Raw genomic sequence first — 22,064 nt, forward strand, 5'->3', positions numbered from 1 at the left:
TGCACATCCAAATTCCAATTTGTTAGCGTACACGTATACATAAAATAAAATAAACATGTTAAATGATTGATTCGATGTATAGCCACAATCAATCAACTAGTCCAAGTAATGTTCTAGACTAGAGGCACAAACAGTCAAATTATTGGTTTGCTCAATCCAAAGTTGTTTGCATCATGTAAAAGCAGTCAAAATGAAGATGAGCTAGTAGCAAAGCTGAGATAAGCTACCATCCAAAATGCCATTCAACCTATCTTAGCCAGTACCAAAACCGCCCACTCAGCCCCTACTGTTGGACCAGTCTTTTTTGCAGCAACCATCATCAACAAAGACAAAGCAATAATAATTTAATAAAAAACCCCTAATTTCCAAAAAGGAAAATTAATTTAATTTTAAATGCAAGTGACTTGTGGATTCATTCACGTTCGTCATTGAGCCAGAAAATATATTGAATTGGAGATTCCCCCAAATCATTGTATCATACGCCAATCACCGACTGTGCGGCCGTCTTTCTTTGTCCAGAATTAGCGCTCAAAGTGACATGTCCATAAGAAATTATTGTTGTTCAAACTTTAATGCATAATTATTGTAAAGACAAACACATTTAGATTTGACATTCTTCTCGTAATTAGCAGAAGAACTTGCATGTAACGGGAATAATCGTATTTTGTTATCCTCAATCAATAATATAATAATATATAAAAAATTTATCATACGTATTATTGCGTTACATAAGAATTTCTCTCTCAAATTAGGATTCAAGCTTTGATCTACTTCTCTATCTAAGCTTATTTTATTTTATTTTTTCTTTAGTCCAACTTTTCTACGTAAAGTGGAAAGCAGAAATTTTATGTCAAAATGACAAGAAGTCGGCTTTACATTGATCTTGGTGGGTGGACTGGATCACATACTCCGTCAGATCCGACGTGGTTTGGGCCCCACACATGGATGATTCGGACAAACATTCGGGTTTGGTTCCAGTCTGCCTGCTGCGGAGTGCGGCAGCTTCTTTTATTGTCGAAGCTGCTCAGTGGAGGCTTATTAGCCATACTGTCTTCTGGTGCAACGCAAGTTGGGTGGACGAGTGGATGGATGCTGACGCAGAAATCATAATTTGTATTAATATATTTTGAGTTTTTTTTTTTTGTCTGAATGTATTTTGAGTTTAGATTTAACGCAAAGAAATGTCCCATTTTTATAAAGTTAATAAATTTTTAAAAAACTTATGTTCTATTGATTTTGGGTGGAAACTTTAACTTCATAATTATCCACGTCATGGGTGAAATTAAGAATTTTTCAACCAATGGGCTAACTAAATTTATTAGCTTAAAGTCTGTTGATGGTTCATATCATCACTATAAGCCGAGCCTATCAAAGAGCACCATGTGGCCACAAGCGACCAAGTCGTCCTCATACCGACCCGGCTGATTGACGAGCGGGTGTTGATAAAAGGCCTCTAGCCGACTAATCGCCGGGAGATATCTGTGAACCCGTGGTCGGGCACTTGAACACCGACCTAACTACTGAGATACTGTGTGACCAGAGACAGGCATTGATATATGACACGACCAAACCCCTGTCAAGTTAGTTACTCCATGCACCTAATGTGCTTCACATCCAAAGCCAGGTGTTGCCTTACCACTTGATCCCTGATAAACAGCCTGGTGATGGAAGAGATTAATTAATGTGCTTCACATACAAAGTCAGGTGTCGCCTTGCCACTTGATCCCTGATAGCCAACATGGTGATAAAGAGGGATCATTTAATGCATTTCAGTCTTGCCATTGGGAAAAGAGAAAGATAGGAAGACTGAAGGAGAGATTGTCTCTCCTTCTCCTTATAAATACTCTTCACCTCTACTAGGATGAATGTAATAAATATTCTCATCTAAAAACTCTTCATCCCTCTCCCCACTTTAAAGACCACTTCTAACTTAGTCCATCAAAGGGGGTTTAACTGGAATCCTTGCAGTCTGCCCTTGTTTTGATAATCGCTTGAAGTGTGCAGGTCATCTCCAGAGAGCAATTAACCACACGATCTGGGATAAGTCCTAACCTTGACTGAGTCAGACTGCCAGCACAACGTGAGGGATACCTAGTTAACAAAATCTAATGATTTTTTTTTTTTACTTACAGTTTCTATAGTGTTTTAGAAATAAAAGTATACGTTAAATTATATTAATCGCACTAATTAATTGTAAAGGGTGATCTGATGACCGTTAACATGAATATTGATGAAAAGAGGAAACATTGGGAGAAAATAGTAAAACTTAGACAGTTAAAATTATGAGTGTTTATTAAGAGATTATGTTTCTTAACTAAACAAACAAATTAAATATAAGATGGTTATAATAAACTTATAAAGTTGAATGGATAATGATGGGTTACTAGGCTACATTTGGATGGACTACTAAGTTTTTATGGAGTGAATCATATCAAAAGGCTACCTGGGCTAGAGCCCATAGTCGTCTTATTGCTAGTTCTATCAGTGATCCACGTGTTGAGTTCAACGTCCACACAAAGGACTAGGGTTACCTCCCAATATACTTAATTAAGTGGATGTCGTTTTGGCAACAATTTTGAATTGGCTTTTTATTAATTCATGCCAGATTTGTAAGTGGATTGGGAATCAAAGCAGCACAATAAGCAAGCACATATTCTTTTGTATTAATAATGAGAATCTTATCATATGTGTAGTCCGTCGTTTGAAGATAATAGTGACTTCCTTATTCATTACTTAAATATATATACACACACAGAAACACAATGGATTGACTAACAAAATTTTGGATAAAGGAGCATATTAGATGAGAACCAATGAGCCAAATGGCTGGTTCTGATTAAAAAAGAATTTCTTTGTTTTCTTTTTAAGGGATGCATAAAATATTCTATCATGTGAGGTTATTACATTGCATATCTCCTTTTCCCCTCCTAACATGTGAGGTTATATAATGAGAACATGTACAAAGAATCTTTTTAGGGTCTAGCGTAAAAGGGTGAAAATAAAATTACCTAAATGGTAGCTATAGATTAGTAATCTGATGACACGGGCGGAGCCACACTTCAACCTAGCATGAAGTGGCTGTATTAGATTTTCGTAATTTTTTTATAGTCAAAGTTTAAAAAGGGGAACAAGAGATGTTATTCGGGTTTAAATTTGAAACCGCTAATCTAGGGAAATCTATATTATTGTCCCCATAAGAAACGAAAGCTAGTTCTAGCGCTGTTTGCTTTTTAGGAAAGTGATTTTGCTTTCAGGATAAAATCGTAACACAATTGTCTACAAAATTTTGATGAGTATAATAGAAATCTAAAAATAAATTATACTTCACGTGTTAGGAGAAAAGTTTATGCATAATTTTTTGGGTCCAATCGAAAAGGCTGGACAGAGGTGGGTGATGACTCATGAAACATATCATATGACATTAATTTTGTCTCGTGACTTTTGCCTTCTCAAAATGCCAACAGTTACGCCAAAAGCAGTCTTTGATATTTTCAGACAAAAATTTGACAACGTAAATTTTTGTACGCTTGCGGTTGCGGTCGGGTGGTGAAAAAAGAAAGACAAATGTGACCACATATTCTAAAGCCGGTAATTAAGTTGGTAATAACTTTCAAATTAGTCCAATAATGAAGTTGATTGAAAGAAACACCATATTGTATTATGTGTTTCTTGTTCCAAAAGTATTGGTTTATCTCCATATTATATCTAGAACATGAGGTGGCCTTGCCCTAACTTTTGCTAAATCATGATGGCCAAAAAGTTGGCACCATTATAAATGGCATCAAATCATTCAGATTACAGAACATAAAAACAAAAATCACAAACCATTTTGTACATAAAAACTTGTATGAAATGATGATAGTAATGTTTTATTATCCTTAATCAATTACGGATTATCATGTGAAAAAATTATTACACGTAACATGTCATGATTAACCGAATATAGCAAAATATTACTATTCCATTTCACGTTAGTATTTCTCCATTTTGTAACATCTGGTGCAGATAAAAGATGCACTATGGCCGGGCAATGAGCGAGTCAGGAGCCATATTTGGCTTTGTTAAAGAAAGGATGATATTAAATTACTTTTTCTCAACTAGGACTTTCCCATAACACAAAAATATCTATACTGTTCTAAAAAATAACCTCATCGATATATATTATGTTGTTGCGTTGTGGATTAATCAGTTGCTCAAATGTATAATCACGTATAAACAAAAAAGGTTAAATATTTTAAACTAAATCTAATACAATCGAACTTGCAATTTGCTCTGCATTTTGTATCATTTTAGAATACCAAATTATCAATTCTTGACAATTAAAACATAGTTTTTAATATACAAAGTTTGAGTCACTCATCCCTCGTTTGAAAAAACAAATATAAAGAAATGTTTCTTAGCAAACTGTCTAGCAATATAACAATTTTTTGTTGTCCAAAACCTGAATTTGTGGTACACATTTATAGAGATGACGTCTTTCTTCAAATAAACTATTGGAAATCACAATCCAAATTCATAAGATGAGAACGTAACTAGTGATTGACCAAAAACATAACTAGTGCACACAAAAAAATCCAATGATGGTATCCAACGTGGCAGCATACGGAAGCATCGAGGAAAGAACCTGCTCGAAGTTTAACACAGCCCAAGTCGTATATAAACCCACCAACCTCTTCTTTGGAAACTCACGTTCTGTGTGTAAAAGCAGCAAACACAAACCATCACTGAGGGCATTGCATTCAAGCGCATTCCTCTGCTGGGTGCACTTGTTCTTCTCTCTGGGTTTTGGTTTTCCAAACCCTCACTTTCTTTTCATCTCTCTGTCCATTTCTAGAGGCTTAACAAAGCTCTGTGCTTGAATTCCTTGGGCAGCCAGAGACTTTTTTACCTTTTCTGGTGAGTGCTTGGGGTTTTCTGGAATTGTATGAGCTTTGATTGTGAAGTCGGTGGTGTGAGCTGTTTTTTAGCTCTTTGTTTACTTCTTCATGAAGCTCCAGCTGCCTTCAATGGCTTCTAATGATAAATTAGCCGTGAATTGAGCTTAGGCTCAGTGAATTTCATACTTGAACTTTGATTAAAATCCTGAAGCTCCTGTTTTATTCTGTTAGTCAGTTTCATATGATTGTTCTGAATTTTTGGGGTTTTTCAGACCAAAAAGTTTCAAGCTTTCAGCAAAAGTTAAAGGCTGGGAAAGGGCAAGGCCCACATCCTGTGGACCAAACTTGATGGTGATTCAAATCCCTCAAGTTATTTCCGTTTTTGCCTTTTGGGTTTTTGTTTTCTTTCTGTAGCAGTTTTCCTCAAGCAGCCTCAATTTTTCGAAATTACCAAATAAACCCTGTGCGCCAACATGCATATCACCTGGGTTCTTAAATTTTTCCGTTGATGGTATATTTTTGCTGCAAAAAATTATGGCTTTTTATTTATTTATTATAAAACCCATGGATAAATATGAAATTGATGTAGTTGATAATTGTAAACATGCTCCAGAATTCTCTATCTGATCCAAGGTGAATTTTGATGAATTTGTGTTTTATATTGTGAGACAGTAGTTTCGCAGTCATCAACCATGACGGTCATCCCACAGATTTCAATCAACGATGGGAACTTGGTGGTTCAGGGAAAGACCATTTTGACTGGAGTTCCAGACAACATCGTGCTTACACCAGGGACTGGTGTTGGGCTCGTTGCTGGTGCTTTCATTGGTGCCACTGCCGCTCAAAGCAAAAGCCTTCACATCTTCCCCATTGGTGTTTTAGAGTAAGCAGTTTCAGTATCTCTTGTGTTTTTGGTTGTCAAAATCAATATGTCAAAGTTTAAATCTTTTAGCTTTAGCCGTAGATGGTGATTGAGTAATGGTGCAATGATTGCTATGCTTTGAATTTCAAATTTTCAAATATGGTAGTAATTACTGTCGTTATTATGATGCATAGGGGTGTCCGTTTCATGTGCTGCTTCCGGTTCAAGTTATGGTGGATGACTCAGAGGATGGGGACATGTGGGAAAGATGTTCCATTGGAGACCCAATTCATGCTTGTTGAAAGCAAAGGTGATGGCGAAGGAGGTGATGAAGATGATTCTTCTTCCCCTACCATCTACACCGTCTTCCTGCCTCTGCTTGAGGGCCTCTTCCGTTCTGTTCTGCAAGGCAACGAGAGGAATGAAGTCGAGATTTGCCTCGAGAGTGGTGAGTAGGTTATGACAATAAAACAAGTATCTGGTGTAGGCTATTTACACCTTCCCTGCCTGTCATTCCATTATATAAGGCCATGTCTTCCCTTTAATCAGTCCCATCCCGCCGGCCAATAATGAAGGAGATGAACAATCTGAAAATGTGGGGTGGAGCTGTCATTAATGCGAACACAGTCGGGCTGGAGAAACCACCCACAATGAATATCATTCAAATGAATCAAATAATTGGAGTTTAAAGGATTTGGGAAAAGAAAAAAAATACAACATTCGAGTTCGAAGGAACCGAAAACAACGTGTTTCTTGTGGTGTGTGATTGGTTTTGCAGGAGATTCTGCTGTTCAGACCAATCAGGGCCAGTGCCTTGTTTACATCCATGCTGGAACCAATCCATTTGAGGTTATCACACAGGCTGTAAAGTAAGTCCTGAATTTTCATTCTAATAATTTGTCGTCCTCATTGTAGATCTGCAATTAAATCTGTAATTTTGTTTTGCTAATATGATTATGTTATTGCTAGAAAAGGTAAATAGTTTGGTTTTGATTAGGATGATGTCTTTGCATTTATTTTGGTAAATGACTCTCTGTTTTCAATTTCATTAAACAGGGCTGTGGAAAAACACATGAAAACTTTTGTTCACCGTGAGAAGAAAAAGGTAAGACCACAACACTTTGTCTTCTTCTGTAATTGGTGTTCTACAATTTGAATGGCGCATCACAACCGTTTCTTGAATGAATCTAATATCTGTTCTCTTGGTTGCTTGCAGTTGCCTTCTTTTCTTGACTGGTTTGGCTGGTGTACATGGGATGCCTTTTACACTGATGTCACAGCCGAGGGTGTGGAGCAAGGCCTTAAAAGGTAATAAGAAACGATATCATATTTAACTTGCTATTTACTCTAACTTGAATTTGTAAGCAGCTTTTTTAATTACGGTGTTGTGTTGTTGAATCATTGCAGCTTATCCAAGGGTGGGACGCCTCCGCGATTCCTTATTGTTGATGATGGCTGGCAACAGATTGAAAATAAAGACAAGGATACTGATGCTGTTGTACAAGAAGGAGCACAGTAATGCTTCTGTCTTCTTTCTCAATTTTAAATGATTACTCTTTTATCAGTTTTGATAATGCTCTCTTTCCATGTGCATGATTGGAATAGCATAAGTTAGAAGGATCTTCTTTTGTCGTCTTCTTACACGCAATCATGCATTTTTTCTCTGGACATTGCTGTTGGGTCTATCGACTTAAAGTAGTTGGTTAGTTAATGCTAGTACGCTAATTGCAGGTTTGCAAGTAGGCTGACTGGAATAAAAGAGAATGAAAAATTCCAAAAGAATGGCCACAACAGTGAGCAAGTCTCCGGTCTGAAACACGTTGTGGATGAAGCCAAGCAACATCAAAATGTCAAGTAAGTTGCACAGAACTCCCTGCTGTTCTTTTATAATGGTTTTACATAGAATTTGTTTATCTACTTCAGACACATAGCAAGATATTGCTGGGGTTTAAAAATCCATGATTTCGTATCCTTAAAAATGGTAGGTCAGAGTAGAGATCCCCTGGAGAAATATTTATTACGATATTCAGAATTATAACATGAAAATGGGTACTTATTGGGAAATTAATTACAGATATGTGTGATCTCGAAGAGTTTATGATCAGAATAAATGTTGAATGGGGACAAAGGGCTTTTTCTTCTAGTTAATAAATTGATGGCTTTAGTTTGAATAAAATCTCACTATCAGTAGCAAACAAGGAAAAAAATTGAATATTGTGGGATGCTAGATTTGTATTCTGCTTGACATTTGCTGATGTTCATCCATTGTAAGATTTTATTTATTTATTGGAAAAAAAAAAGATTTATGTAGGAAGTATTGTTACTCATTAGCTGAATTTGTGACTTGCTGCTCAGATTTGTGTATGTATGGCATGCTCTAGCTGGTTACTGGGGTGGAGTGAAACCAGCTGCTACTGGCATGGAACACTATGACACTGCTTTGGCATACCCAGTGTCGTCCCCTGGTGTAACGGGAAACCAACCAGACATAGTTATGGACAGCTTATCTGTTCACGGCCTTGGTCTGGTACATCCAAAGAAAGTTTTCAATTTCTACAATGAGCTTCATGCCTACTTGGCTTCTTGTGGTGTGGATGGAGTTAAGGTTGATGTTCAAAACATTATTGAGACTCTTGGGTCTGGTCATGGTGGTAGAGTTTCGTTGACCCGCAGCTACCACCAGGCACTTGAGGCTTCAGTTGCTCGAAACTTTCCTGACAATGGATGTATCTCTTGCATGTGTCATAACACTGATGGGCTCTACAGTTCCAAGCAGACTGCTGTGGTGAGAGCTTCTGATGACTTCTACCCCCGGGATCCTGCTTCTCACACAATTCATATATCTTCTGTTGCTTATAACACCCTTTTCCTTGGAGAATTCATGCAACCTGATTGGGATATGTTTCATGTAAGTAAATAATGAGGTATTTTATGTCTCATTTTCTTATCTCAATATGCTTTGGCATTTCCTTGAAGTACATGCTTATTAAATTTCCATTCATGTTGTAATTGTAAAAAGTAGTTTACTATTGCATACTAGTCTACGTTAGTTGGTGGAGGCTTGAAACATCAATATTCATGTTTGTTAAAGATTTACAATTGCAATTTATTTGGTTATTTGCAATGTTCTGTGATGTTGAGACTCAATGTCATTTATTTGGAAGAAAGGCAGATAAACTTGTTGCTATTATCATTTGGCATAACATGTTTTATTGATGAAAGAATCTTTTCTTTTGCAGAGTTTACATTCGGCTGCAGAGTATCATGGTGCAGCTCGTGCTGTTGGTGGATGTGCAATCTATGTCAGGTAATGCTATGCACCAAACAAACTTATTCTATAGGCACTTTGTGGAAGTATGAGTTCTAATGCATAATTTTGGGTATTTCTCTTAACAGTGATAAGCCAGGCAACCACAACTTTGATCTTTTGAGGAAGCTTGTCCTCCCTGATGGATCTGTCCTCCGTGCCCAATTACCTGGCAGGCCGACCCGTGATTGTCTCTTTGCTGATCCAGCAAGAGATGGGACCAGGTTTGTTCTGTTTCCTCTCTATGCTTTCCAAGTTATATGGTTTTTGAAATTTATATCTGTATCAGTAAAGCTTATGTAAATAATTCTTTGCAGCTTGCTCAAAATTTGGAATGTCAACAAATGCTCTGGTGTGGTTGGTGTGTTTAACTGTCAAGGTGCAGGTTGGTGTAAGATTATAAAGAAGACTCGCATTCATGATGAGTCTCCTAGTACCCTCACTGCTTCTGTCCGTGCCACCGATGTTGATGTCATTGCTCAAGTTGCTGGTGCTGATTGGAATGGAGAAACAGTAGTTTATGCTTATAAGTCAGGTACCAACAGTCAGGAAGCAATTCTCTAGTAGCTTGTCAATATGATATAATAGCAAAACTCATGGGAACAAATCTGCCTACCTTTCCTATAATTTGTAACATTTTCTCCACTACTTCCTGGTCTTCAGCTTTCTATCATTATGAACCGTTATTGACTGTCAATAGGAACAAAATGATATAATTGCAAAACTCAAAAGAACAAATCTACCTACCTTTATTATAAATTGTAACATTATTACCACTACTTCCTGGTCTTCAGCTTTCTAACATTATGAACCATTATTGACTGTCAGGTGAGGTAATTCGGTTGCCAAAAGGTGGTTCGGTCCCTGTGAGTCTTAATGTTCTGGAGTACGAGCTTTTCCATTTCTGTCCTCTCAAGGTTGGTCATCTAAGGTCGCTATTGTTTATTAGATGCTGAGATTCCGATTGTTGCTAAGGGTTTACTAAATGATATGGTTTTGTCTGTTGCAGGAGATCACATCCAACATCTCATTTGCGCCAATAGGCCTACTTGACATGTTCAATGTCAGTGCTGCTTTGGAGCAGGTTGAAATCCATTTGGCTTCTGACAAGAAACCAGAGCTTTCCAATGGGGAAGATACCATTTCTCTCTGCGAGAATGGATCTCCAACTGCGACAATTGGTCTCAAAACCAGAGGATGTGGAAGATTTGGAGCGTACCTTTCCCAGCGTCCACTGAAGTGCACTGTCGACAATGCTGAGACTGAGTTCGAATATGACTCTGCAACTGGATTAATGACCATTACCATCCCAGTTCCAGACGAAGAGATGTACAGATGGTCAGTAGAGATCCAAGTTTAAGTAGTCCAATACTAAGAATTTAGTTAACATTGTCACTCTGGTTGGGGGTTTTGGAATTCATGCATTTGAAGACATGATGTGGCAGTTTTGCAAGCTGGAGGGAGAGGCCCAACTTGGGAAATAAGTAGTAGAGAGCTAATGTTGTAGTGTTCTGGTTTTCTCTGTAATAAAAGTTCTACTCAGCATCCTGTTCCTTTAGTGATGTTGCTAAGAACTAGAGTTAACCAATGTTGTAGTGTTCTGGTTTCTCTGCAATAAAAGTATCTATCTTTGTTACTCAGCTTCATCCTCTTCCATTTTTTAATGTCCCGTGCAAATGCGCAAGCAGGAAAAGAAAACCCTAAATAAACTCAACCCTAGGAAAGATTCTTAGTTCTAATAAGTTCCATACAACCATGAGTCTACTTCTTGAGAAAATTTCAGTAGGGCTTATTTATGTCACTTCATAAGGGAGTACAGTCCCGTTAAAAGTTGATATGTGTTTTTATGAAATAAAAACTGCTATCAAGACACAACCACATGAGAGGAACAGTCTCACTAAAGATTTTCTTGTCTCTCACATCACATGAGAACCCTACAAAGAAATGTAGACGATAAATAATATCATACCATATGCAACCACGTAATCATTACCTCAATTAATCATTGTCATCTTATACTTAGCTTAATTACCTTATTTAAGTCGCCAACATGATGCGGGTTTAGAAGATCTTTTGTTCCACTCCATCATGACTAACTAAGAAATAAATTTAATAATATGACAACCAGCTAATGTGTACGACTCTCTAACACCACTTTGCTTTCAATGTTTTCGTTCTGATGCATAGTTTCCTTCAAATTTTACATTCTGATATTACGTCACGAGACTTAAATGATACATAAGAACGTGTAGTCTGTAGGAATTTTTTAAAAAAGAAAAAGATAAAGAAAAGATAAAAAGATTAGAAATAATATCGGCGACGAATCGTTAAACCATACATATTAAAATTAATTTTATGTAAAATTCAAAGGAAAAATTACTAAACCAAATACAAGTAGTCGAAGAAAGATGCCCCTACTTTGCCAGAAAATCAGCTACTATGTTAGATTATCGAAATTATTTATCTCTTGGCAATCTTTGATTTCAAATATAACACATCTATTAGAAATCTAAAGAGAGTTACTCATGTTGCTTAAGAGTTATTAGAAGAGAAAAAAAAAAAAACTATACGGCATAGTCCACACATGATATGGATGAATACTTCCGATGTTTTAGTATGATTGGAACACGCCATTTATTATATATGCTAGTCAAATTATTAATCATTATAAACAACTAGAGAGAGATGTTTGCACGCTACGAAATTCTTCGCATTGCATCATGGAGTTTCCTCCTAATTTCTCACTAAATAAAAAATAAAAATCATGACACTGTTGTGATATTCCAAACAATATAAGGGCTCTTTTGAGATTGCATTTTTAGTTAGCACTTCTGATTATAAGCACTTCTCATAAAAGCACTTTTATTATAAATAGGTTGAATTTTCATAATAAATCTAAGTGCTTCTTGGAAATGCACTTGTGAGTACTTCCTGAATAAACACATAGCACGTGCTTTTTCACAAAGCGCTTTCATGACCTAGAAGCACTTCTGAACTGAATCAAAGCGCTTCCATTTGTTACTGTGTTGCATCCTTCAATCCTAAAAATGAAAATGGTGACACAACCCATTGTCTCCACCCTTTTTCTCCAATACTATGAATTTCTCTCCATCTATTGTTTAATTTTTGCCAACTTAGGTCACACTGAATTTCTCCTATTAACAATTTGATAATATAATATGTTAGATTAACAATTTGATAATATAATATGTTAGATTGTATGTGAAAAGAACATTTCTATATGTAGCCTCGAACTAAGAGACATAACTTTAAGTCCTCATTGGAGTATATAATCTCACTATATTGAAGGATTTTCACTGCAAAACATTAGCAAAGTAGGAAACCAGTTAGCGACTTATTTGTGGGGGCCATAAACAGACAAAGATAGTGTGCTTTCCGATTACCACTCAAGTGATATAATCTTATCAATAATGGTAGCTATATAGAATCAAACGATAAAACAGGAGGTTAGAGAACGGTACGTACTTTGTGTATGCATAAAAAAAAAAAATTATTATTAGAACAACTTGTTCTTCCTCTAGTGTTACTAAGTTTGTTGCCGAACTATTCGGATCATTGAGTAGGTGAATTCTTGTTGAAATGTGTACTCAGATTGACAATCCAACAACGCGCTATGCGAGACAATCGGGAAAAGAACATAACATAACCATATACATTGTCTATACATACAGTCTTTTTAAATGATAATACTAATTGCGTGGATATATATAGAAAATAATGACATGTAATGACCAAGTGATGAAATCACATTTTCATGTGATGCATCAAGAAGTTGACGGGGCACCAACAAGTAATGAGGGCTTCTCAGTCTGTCTCTATAAATATCGAATCTCACCATCCCATTCTTCTCACCAATCCATAAATTTGAGCTCAAATATCCCATGAACATCCATTTTGCATGCTTCTTATATAATAGAAGAAAACGATGGCTCCTCAAGAAATTGATTTAATCCCATTCTTTTTCATCATCCTCTCTTTTGTTTCCTGCAGTTTACAAGACATCCCACTCAACAAGTATGTTGAGGAAGCATCTCAATTCGGTTCCCAAGCTTATCCTTCATACTTCGACATGATCGATGATGGCGGTAACTTCTCCAAAGACTTGATCAAGCAAAGTTCAGACGTCCTAAGTTTGAAGAGCTTCGATAAAGTGGATGGCAATTCAGCTTCGGTAAATGTCAATGATTTTGGAGCTGAGGGTGATGGAGAAACTGATGACACAGAGGTGATATTCTTCTTAAACCTAAATGGTGGTTAATTTGTGGCTTCCACGAGGGTACTATATCTTGTATTTTGCTTTCTGATATTAGTAATATTATTTGTTCAAGAATGTCAAGTTTCAGATGTAAAAGTTGGCAAAATAAATACAACATATAATAAGTGGTTCCACTACATCAATGCCTTCCGTATAAAACCCCACACATGCCGGATTGTACATGTGATTCAGTTATCAATAGTTTGATAATAGTGGGCCGCTAGTCTGTCCCTTTGAAATCTTTGCACTATTGTAGTGACAACTTGTACTTTACACTTTATTTCTTTTATATATATTGGTGTTGTATGCTTAATTATATAGTTCTTTCAGGCGTTTGAGAAGGCTTGGAAGGTCGCTTGTTCATCTAATGATGAAGCTGTTCTGGTGGTGCCTGAGAAGATCTATCACCTTAAACCAATTCGATTTTCAGGCCCTTGCAAATCTGAAGTTACGGTTCAGGTGAGCTATGGAAAGGAAGGCTATAGCTAGCTAACTATGCTTGAATTAATATACTCTAAACTATTCTTGTGTGAACAAAAATAAAGATTATGGGAAAATTTTCAGATTCTTGGAACCTTAAAGGCTTCTGATAACCGACCTGACTTCGGCCAAGATGGTAGACACTGGCTTGTCTTTGATACCGTCCGAAATTTATTGGTTGAAGGTGGTGGAGTCATCAATGGCAATGGGGAACAATGGTGGCAAAACTCATGCAAAATCAATAAATCTAAGGTATATTAGTATAATTTAAATGCCGTTTTCATATATACTTGGTTTAATAAAATATATGCTGACTTAATGTGTTCCAATCCAATATTGATTTGCAGCCCTGCAAGGACGCACCAACGGTATGTATGTTCATTTCCTAGCCCCACGCATATATTTACATACAAACTGTTATTTTAAAGAAATTATTGAGTCAACGGAGTCTAATCCAGTGGAAAATGACCTTGACTTGTGGACTAAAAGTCTCATGTTCGAATGTCAAAAGTCTCATGTTCGAATCCCCATGACATCATAATTGTGTGTGTGTGTGAAATCTCCCTCCCCTCTAGTTTAGACTATCACTTGTACAAAAAAAAAAATTTAAAATTTTCAGGAAATTATTTTAAAGAAATTATTGAGATTATAGGATAACAAGGTCCTAAATATTTTTATGGGTTACTGTGACTCATCATATATATTTTGGCTGCAGGCTCTCATCTTTCAGAAGTGCAAGAATTTGAGGGTGAATAACCTGAACGTACAAGATGCGCAACAAATTCATGTGTCTTTCCAGAAGTGCATGAACGTTCAAGCTTCCAATCTCTCAATAATTGCACCAGAGAAAAGCCCCAATACTGATGGAATTCATGTCACAGATACGCAAAACATACTCATCACGAACTCTGTCATAGCCACAGGTGCACTTCACATTACCAAACAAAAATAAAATTTTCTAATTAATGCACCCTTCAATCATCCTAACATATATATATACCATATTGTTAACTAAGGTGATGATTGTCTTTCAATTGTAAATGGATGCGAAAAGGTGCAAGCCAAGAACATTACCTGTGGACCAGGTCATGGAATCAGGTATAATTTTGAACCCCTACTTTCCGAGTAAATTTTCGGGTTGAATTCAGATCGACAGTCTAGAAACGTAGTACATATGACAGCCTGACTGGCAAGAGAATATTTTCGTGATGTTATCTATGTATTGAATAGTAATGCTTGTCCAAATTTTTCATGGTGACCTCAGTATTGGAAGCTTGGGATCTCGAAATTCAAAAGCTTATGTTTCAGAAATTACAGTGAATGGAGCTGTATTTTCTGGAACCACAAATGGGGTTAGGATTAAGACATGGCAGGTATATAGAGTTTCAAATTTACTTAAGTAGAAGTACAGAATGAGTTTTGAGTACAAAAAAACATGGAACAACCAACAATGTTATATTCAGGGAGGATCCGGAAGTGCAAGCAACATCACATTTGAGAACATTGAAATGCACAATGTTTCCAACCCGATAATTATCGACCAAAACTACTGCGACAGAAAACCTTGCAAAGAACAGGTAATTAATCAAACTACCAGAAGATTAATTACACCAACTTCATCACTTGATTAGGCTCTTGATTTATAATTATCTATTGATTCAATGATCACAGAGATCAGCAGTTCAAGTGGAAAATGTGGTGTACAAGAACATTAGCGGAACAAGTGCTTCGGATGTTGCGATAAAATTCGATTGCAGCAAGAGCTTCCCTTGTAAGGGGATTGTGTTGCAAGGTATTAATCTCCAGCGCGAAGGAGGGAAAGCAGCTAAAGCATCATGCAACCATGTCAATGTGAATAGCATAGGAGATGTGTCTCCACTTTGTCATTATAGTTAGAACAAGGGCAATATATACAAGACTTGCCAATATATATGAACATCTTTCTTCATTATTTTTTTAATTGTATAGGATGACTCATATCTTGTCCTGCATTATCGACTATGCCCACAGTCATCAGCTCTCTTTTGAGCAACTGTGGAAGCCTATAAAAGCCTAAATACCAAAACTCTTCCTAATTGTTTATTAAAGTGAGTCATATGATATGACATCTTCAATTCAAAATTGTTGTGCCCGCGCCTACCCTTAATATATGGTCGTATTTATTTATTGTCATGCAAAAGAAAAAGTCATTCCTAATTATTTAACCACCCACACTTACATAGTCTATTTCATTTTTTTAATATTTATATAATACAAATAATAGTCTAAACTATAAGGGGAGGATGATTTTCTCACACATACTATCAAGGTACCATGAAGAATTCAAATATGAGATTATTGGTCTGCAAGTCAAGATCTTTTTCCACTCGGTTAGACCTCGTTGTCGAGTAGTATTTATTACCCAAAAAAAAAGAAAAAAAGTAGGCATAATTATTGTACACATCCACTGTTAAATAGTTTTTCTTTATTGATGAAAACACAAAATGAGTGTTGCCAATTTCACTCCCCTCATTATTTCCCCATTCAACGCTTATAATTAATCTTAATTGCACATTTATCTCTTATGAAATTACTTAAAAGAACAATTTAAGCTTTAAAAATAATAAATAAAATACTGAATGAAATATCAGCTGTGTACAAAATTGTTCCCACCGTTGACTACTGTATGTGATCGGCAAGCAAAAGTATGGTTTGTATTTGAAGGCACATTTGCAGTCAATTGATTCATACCCTCTGTATTCACCTCATGGAAAAAACCATGGCTGATGTTGCCTTTGAGTTGGCAAGCAAACTCATTGAAAAGCTAAGCTCCATTGCCTACGATGAGATTTGCTTGGTATGGGGCGTCAAAGCAGACCTGCAGAAGCTGGGGCGCACCATGTCAGCCATCAAAGCTGTCCTCTTGGACGCTGAAGAGAAGCAAGCACATAACAAGGAGCTACGCAGTTGGCTACAACAACTTAAAGATGTGTTTCTTGATGCCGAGGATTTGTTGGATGAGTTTGAGTGCCAAGCTCTGCGAAAGCAAACATATCATGGCACCACTAGAAAGGTACGCCATTTCTTTTCTCCTTCTAATCCAATCGCTTTCCGTTTGAAAGCAGGTCATGAGATCAAGGGGATTAGGGAGAGGTTAGATGAGCTTAAAGCTAATAAGGCTATATTTGATCTTCTCTCTATTGACCATCATGGAAGAAATCATGATGATCATCATAGTAGTGTAAAGAACATGATGATGAGAGAGAACATGACCCACTCCTTTGTTCGTCCTTCGGAGGTTATTGGTAGAGACTCTGAGAAAAAAGAAATTGTTGATCTTCTGCTGCAACAAGGTGATAACCAAAGTGGCAACAATAAGAATGTTTCTGTCATTCCAATAGTGGGAATTGGAGGTTTGGGGAAGACCACACTAGCCAAATTGCTGTACAATGATGAAAGGGTTGTTAGGAATTTTGAATTGAGGATGTGGGTGTATGTTTCAGTAGACTTTGATCTTATTAGACTAACAAAAGAGATTCTTAGTTCTGCATTAGATACAGAGATCAGTGATAAGTTGTCTATAGATCAATTGCAAGGAAAGCTACGCGACGCTTTGAAGGATAAGAAATTTTTGCTTGTCTTGGATGATGTGTGGATTGATGATTGTATAAAATGGAGTGAGTTCAGAGATGTATTGATAGATGGAGCCAAATTAGGAAGTAAAATTTTAGTGACGACGCGTAATATATCAGTTGCTTCAGTCACGAGCACAGTTCGAACATACGTTAATTTAAAAGGCCTCTCTAATGAGGATTGCTTGTCTTTATTTGTAAAATGTGCATTTGTAGAAGAAGATGAGAAGAAACATCCAAACCTCTTTGAAATAGGAAAAGATATTGTGAGAAAGTGTGGAGGGGTTCCGTTGGCGGTGAGAACCTTAGGGAGTCAATTGTACTTGGAGACTGATGAACGCAAATGGAAATTGATAAGAGATTCTGAGATATGGGAATTAGAACGAGAAGGTGCTGGTCACATTTTACCTGCTTTAAGATTGAGTTATACTCAACTGCCTTCTCATTTGAAAAATTGTCTTGCTTACTGTTTACTTCTTCCAAAGGGTATGTTTGGATATTATAGCTTGGACTTGATCTATTGTTGGATGGCACATGGTATCCTTCAACCAAGGGAGCATGAAAATCCAGAGCTAGAAGATGTTGGCGAGCTATATTTCAAAGAGTTATGGGCGAGATCTTTCTTTGAGCATGTTGAACTTGTGGACTATCACTATAATCTCAGCTATAGATTTTCCATGCATGATCTTATCCACGACCTTGTACAATCACTTGCAGAAAGTGAGTTCTCTATAGTAAACTCTAGCACCAAAAACATCTCTGAAAATGTTAGACATTTGCCAATTCTGGAACTTGGCCAAAATGGTTCAACAATGCTGCGAAAGCTGAACAAAGTGCGAACCATAACGGCGCGGGGTATAATTATTGATGAATCCTTCCTTCACACATGCCTTTCAAGATTCAAATATCTGCGTATGCTTGGCTTGTTTGATTTATCATTAAAAGGGTTGCCAAGTTCCATTGGTACCCTAAAGCATTTGAGATATCTGGACTTAGCTGGTAATGATGAAATCAAGAAACTCCCCAACACAATTTGCAAGTTACAGAGCCTGCAAAGCCTAGGCCTTCTTGGATGTGAGAATCTTGAAAACTTGCCTAGAGATACAAGCAACTTGACTTGCCTCAGACTCCTTTTCTTAACCACAAAGCAAACAAGTTTTTCGGAGAACGGAGTCGGATGCTTGAAATCACTTCGGTTTCTTTGTATTTGGAATTGTGGAAATCTAACGTCTTTGCCAAGTGATATGAGTTACCTTGCTGCATTGCGTACCCTTGTAATATATAAATGTAAAAGGCTTGAATTGGTGAATGGAAACTATCAAGTAATTGCACTGAGGCTCCAAAAATTGGTTATAGATGGTGTACCAAAGATGTTGGCATTGCCCGAATGGTTGCAAGGAGCTGCTGAAACCCTACAAGACTGCTATATTATACACTGTGACAATTTGGAGGCATTACCCGGGTGGTTGACAAATTTCACGTCGCTTAGAAAGCTGGTCCTTGAATCGTGCCGGAAATTGTTGTATTTGCCAGAGAAGGTGCATCCTCTAGAACTTACAATTGAAAATTGTCCTAAATTGGAGAGGAGATGCTAACGTACCATTGGGGAAGATCCACCGAAGAATTCTATTTGTAGAAATCTTGTATGTGTTCTTGGCAATATTTTCCATTTCTCTTACATTGAAGGGAAAAATAACTTGCAGATGTTTTCCTTTCCATTGTGGAATAATCTTTTATTTGTTTCTTTCCTTGACTCAGTGATTGATTATATCATGGTTCAATTCTTCTTAATTAAGAAGGGCTACATAGCATATGTGAATTAATCCAGTTAGTTAGAGTAGTGGGACGACATTGATCGAATTTGAACAATGTATTAACTATTCGGGTTGACATAATATATGGACTATTCGTGATTAAAAAAAAACCTGTAAAATATTATAGGACGACGAACTAATGAATAGCAGTTTATTAAGTTAAAACTGAGGCATGCTTCAATCTCAATTGTTTTTCGGTTGAACACTTGATCAAAATTTCAAAACTACAAAAAAAGAAAAAAAAAGGCAACCAGAAAATCGAGAGTGGAAATATATATATATATATATATATATATATATAAATATGCATATGAGAAAAAAGAGATGAGTGCTTCTAGTGATGTGTGTGACAGCATATGGTGCCAAGTACAGTACAGCCACTGTTTAACCTTCTTTCCAGAATATACTATCTTCTGCAAAAGAATCAATATGATGGCATGGCAGTTTGTAGTACTCATTCACCGTATAAGCTGGCTGTTTGCTTGAGTGTTTTGCAAACAGCATGGCATGTTAGGGCACTAGCAAGACTGACTTTATGAAACGCTGGGAACAAGAAGTTCCCAGATTTTGAACGAAATGGATTTCATGCTGGCAAATTGACACAAGGCAAGATGTCAGTGGCTTGTGTCACCAGATATATCATGTCTTCTTGTAACGGTTACTCTCATTCACGGTTTAAGGAACATGGAGGAAATATGCATCCTCACGTGACGAGAGAAATATAGAGAAATAAAAGTTTACTCTCTAGACTCACCATGTGATTCATTGTATATATGCTTATCAACTTTTATAAGATGCTGACACATTTGAAGCCAACTAGTCATTCTATTTCTATGTTGTTGGAGAGAGAATGCTATGCATATTTAAGAGGAGAAATATGCTTTGGCAGAAGGAAAGGGAAAAAAAATTACAGCAATTATTCTTGGTGGTTGGGGGTCACATATGGGACATTAACATGTGATACCACTAAGGACAAATTGGGAAGAGAAATCAAAGTTATCTCCACTTGAGGAGGTCACAGAGAAAATCAAGACACCACTGACATGTTGTAAATATCCTCAAATGTTTATATAAAATAATTATGTTTCAAACTTCAAGACCGTTTGGTCCTCATCCATGTTCTGCAGCTCAAAATTACACCAACCAGAAAAGTTATCAAAAGCAAAAAAGTATACCAAAGATAGAGAAGTGAAATAATCACAGAAAGAAGATCCAAAGTACCAAAAGTAAGAGTGACACAACAATTCAATTTCAGAAACCCATTAATTAAGTTCTCTCTCTCTCTCTCTCTCTCCCATTATTTTTACTCCTTAGCATCACTTGGTTTTTTCATTCTCATCTTGGTCTCTTTACCATATCATTCCTTCTTTTGTATTACTATCATTTTCTCAGTCTAGCTTTTATCACCTCTTTCGTGGTATTTTTTGCTTGAAAATAAACTACAATCCGGCCCTTTTTCTTTCTCAAGTAATTTCATCCTCCTCATAGTTTTCATTGAATCTTTATTCTACATATAACATCCCAAAGGACCAAGTTAGAAGAGAGACCATATATCTTCACCAGGTAGCACATATATATGTTCATGGGGACTCTTCCACAGTCACAAGTTGGGGCGCCGCCGGTGGTAGTGGTGGACTCAAAGACTAGTTCACGGTACACGCATCGATCCATTGAGACACTGGTGGTGGTTTTGGCAGTGATCACACTAGTAGGTGTCATTGCAGGGATTGTAGCTCGGCTATGTGGTGGAAGGCATCTTGGTGGCAGTGGTGAGCATGACATAGAAGGATGGGTTGAGAGCAAGTGTAGGAGTTGCATTGATGGTGGAGTTCCACCAGAACCCTTCCCCTCCACAACAAGCCAAGCCTGCAGCAACAGAAGAAGCAAAGAAGTGAAAAATGGACATCATAAATTATATATGTAATTATATGAGCCAGCATTTGAGGTATTAATTGTCCTATCTGATTTATAATTAGTTGTTAATCATAGAACATAGGTGGGCTTATTACCATTAATTTCCACATGTGCTTACGGGGAGGATGACATAATTTTACTAGTGTAAGAAATTGTTGGATTATTATTAATTATTACTGTGTTATGGCCTGTAAATTTCTAGTTCCACACCATTGTTTCAGTTGTGTCTTTCGTTGTTTTTTCTTTTATACAAGCGATAGAGGAGGGGGGTTTTCTCACACACACACTTTCAAAGTGTCATGGAGGTTCGAACATATGAGACCACTAGTTTGCAAGTCAAGGTCGTTTCCACTGGGCTAGACCTGCTGGCTTCATTGTTAATTTTGATTAATTTATGGTCTAATTGCAATTGAGCTTCTTTTTCCCCAATAGGCCTACTTACTAAGATCATCATTGCTTTCAGCACTATACTTGATATCATGTTGGGTGACTTAGTCGTAGGCATGGATCTTTTTACCACCTTTTACAGTAACAAAATGCTGCAGAACGGAATTAAAACGGTCGAAACATAAAGAACTCTTCAAATATTTTACACAAGCAAAAGGTATGTAGTGTATGATTATAATTTCACACTATCTGACCGTTGCTTTTCAAAAGCTGATCTTCATCATGCTTTTGCTGCATTCTCTCACTCGTCTTTCAAAGGCTGACCAAAATAGGCCAATGCTACTCAAAGTCCCCCCAAAAAAAAAGATCTGTTTTATTTGAAACAAATTTAGAAAAGTCCTCATCTGACAGATCACCATCTGTGGATTCTTGCTTTCGTAAACCCCCCAGTCTGTTTGATTCAATAAGCACTACCCTTGATTGTTTATAGTGATGTGTGTGGCTATGCATAAATTAGTCAAGGAAAAGAAATTCTT

The 22,064-nt window shown here is 36.8% G+C and overlaps 4 protein-coding genes across 8 annotated transcripts; all 4 read left to right on the forward strand.

Annotated features, from left to right (window-relative positions):
* The first annotated feature begins 4,664 nt into the window (after nucleotides 1–4,664).
* On the forward strand, nucleotides 4,665–10,686 carry LOC148914783 (putative galactinol--sucrose galactosyltransferase 2). 4 transcript variants are annotated; one of them, XM_089042643.1, is made up of 14 exons: nucleotides 4,665–4,896; nucleotides 5,550–5,760; nucleotides 5,934–6,187; nucleotides 6,518–6,608; nucleotides 6,796–6,844; nucleotides 6,956–7,047; nucleotides 7,147–7,254; nucleotides 7,471–7,593; nucleotides 8,095–8,647; nucleotides 8,979–9,046; nucleotides 9,136–9,270; nucleotides 9,364–9,581; nucleotides 9,875–9,963; nucleotides 10,056–10,686. In XM_089042643.1, exons 2-14 carry the CDS (start codon nucleotides 5,570–5,572, stop codon nucleotides 10,404–10,406), a joined length of 2,322 nt encoding a protein of 773 aa, XP_088898769.1. In that variant the 5' UTR covers nucleotides 4,665–4,896; nucleotides 5,550–5,569; the 3' UTR covers nucleotides 10,407–10,686. The 4 variants fall into 4 exon arrangements, with proteins under 4 accessions (XP_088898769.1, XP_088898770.1, XP_088898771.1 ...); XM_089042644.1 differs by having other exon boundaries at nucleotides 4,684–4,896; nucleotides 5,553–5,760; XM_089042645.1 differs by having other exon boundaries at nucleotides 4,688–4,896; nucleotides 5,546–5,760.
* A 2,175-nt stretch (nucleotides 10,687–12,861) lies between these two features.
* Nucleotides 12,862–15,792, forward strand: LOC148914784 (polygalacturonase-like). 2 transcript variants are annotated; one of them, XM_089043598.1, is made up of 9 exons: nucleotides 12,862–13,292; nucleotides 13,653–13,781; nucleotides 13,887–14,054; nucleotides 14,150–14,170; nucleotides 14,518–14,725; nucleotides 14,819–14,900; nucleotides 15,067–15,175; nucleotides 15,266–15,379; nucleotides 15,474–15,792. In XM_089043598.1, exons 1-9 carry the CDS (start codon nucleotides 12,993–12,995, stop codon nucleotides 15,696–15,698), a joined length of 1,356 nt encoding a protein of 451 aa, XP_088899724.1. In that variant the 5' UTR covers nucleotides 12,862–12,992; the 3' UTR covers nucleotides 15,699–15,792. The 2 variants fall into 2 exon arrangements, with proteins under 2 accessions (XP_088899724.1, XP_088899725.1); XM_089043599.1 differs by lacking the exon at nucleotides 14,150–14,170.
* A 766-nt stretch (nucleotides 15,793–16,558) lies between these two features.
* LOC148914785 (disease resistance protein RGA2-like) lies at nucleotides 16,559–19,069 on the forward strand. Its single transcript, XM_089043029.1, has one exon. It carries the CDS (start codon nucleotides 16,561–16,563, stop codon nucleotides 19,006–19,008), a length of 2,448 nt encoding a protein of 815 aa, XP_088899155.1. The 5' UTR covers nucleotides 16,559–16,560; the 3' UTR covers nucleotides 19,009–19,069.
* Nucleotides 19,070–20,672: 1,603 nt separating this feature from the next.
* Nucleotides 20,673–21,330, forward strand: LOC103339384 (uncharacterized). Its single transcript, XM_016796035.2, is given in 2 exon segments — nucleotides 20,673–21,067; nucleotides 21,069–21,330. Coding segments are annotated over 2 exon segments (318 nt in total). The 5' UTR covers nucleotides 20,673–20,803; the 3' UTR covers nucleotides 21,123–21,330.
* The last annotated feature ends 734 nt before the right edge of the window (nucleotides 21,331–22,064 follow it).

This window comes from Prunus mume, linkage group LG8 (assembly GCF_029339155.1).
Source record: "Prunus mume cultivar Tortuosa linkage group LG8, ASM2933915v1, whole genome shotgun sequence".
Lineage (NCBI taxonomy): Eukaryota > Viridiplantae > Streptophyta > Magnoliopsida > Rosales > Rosaceae > Prunus > Prunus mume.

What these genes read in the sequence shown, in the direction of transcription:
- LOC148914783 (XM_089042643.1), top strand. Translation starts at nt 5,570, where the DNA reads ATGACGGTCATCCCACAGATTTCAATCAACGATGGGAACTTGGTGGTT. An exon ending in GTGGAGCAAGGCCTTAAAAG is followed by an intron (nt 7,048 to 7,146) that starts GTAATAAGAAAC and finishes GAATCATTGCAG; the next exon opens with CTTATCCAAGGGTGGGACGC. An exon ending in AAGCAACATCAAAATGTCAA is followed by an intron (nt 7,594 to 8,094) that starts GTAAGTTGCACA and finishes CTTGCTGCTCAG; the next exon opens with ATTTGTGTATGTATGGCATG.
- LOC148914784 (XM_089043598.1), top strand. Translation starts at nt 12,993, where the DNA reads ATGGCTCCTCAAGAAATTGATTTAATCCCATTCTTTTTCATCATCCTC. An exon ending in GCAAAATCAATAAATCTAAG is followed by an intron (nt 14,055 to 14,149) that starts GTATATTAGTAT and finishes ATTGATTTGCAG; the next exon opens with CCCTGCAAGGACGCACCAAC. An exon ending in GAACTCTGTCATAGCCACAG is followed by an intron (nt 14,726 to 14,818) that starts GTGCACTTCACA and finishes TTGTTAACTAAG; the next exon opens with GTGATGATTGTCTTTCAATT.
- LOC148914785 (XM_089043029.1), top strand. Translation starts at nt 16,561, where the DNA reads ATGGCTGATGTTGCCTTTGAGTTGGCAAGCAAACTCATTGAAAAGCTA.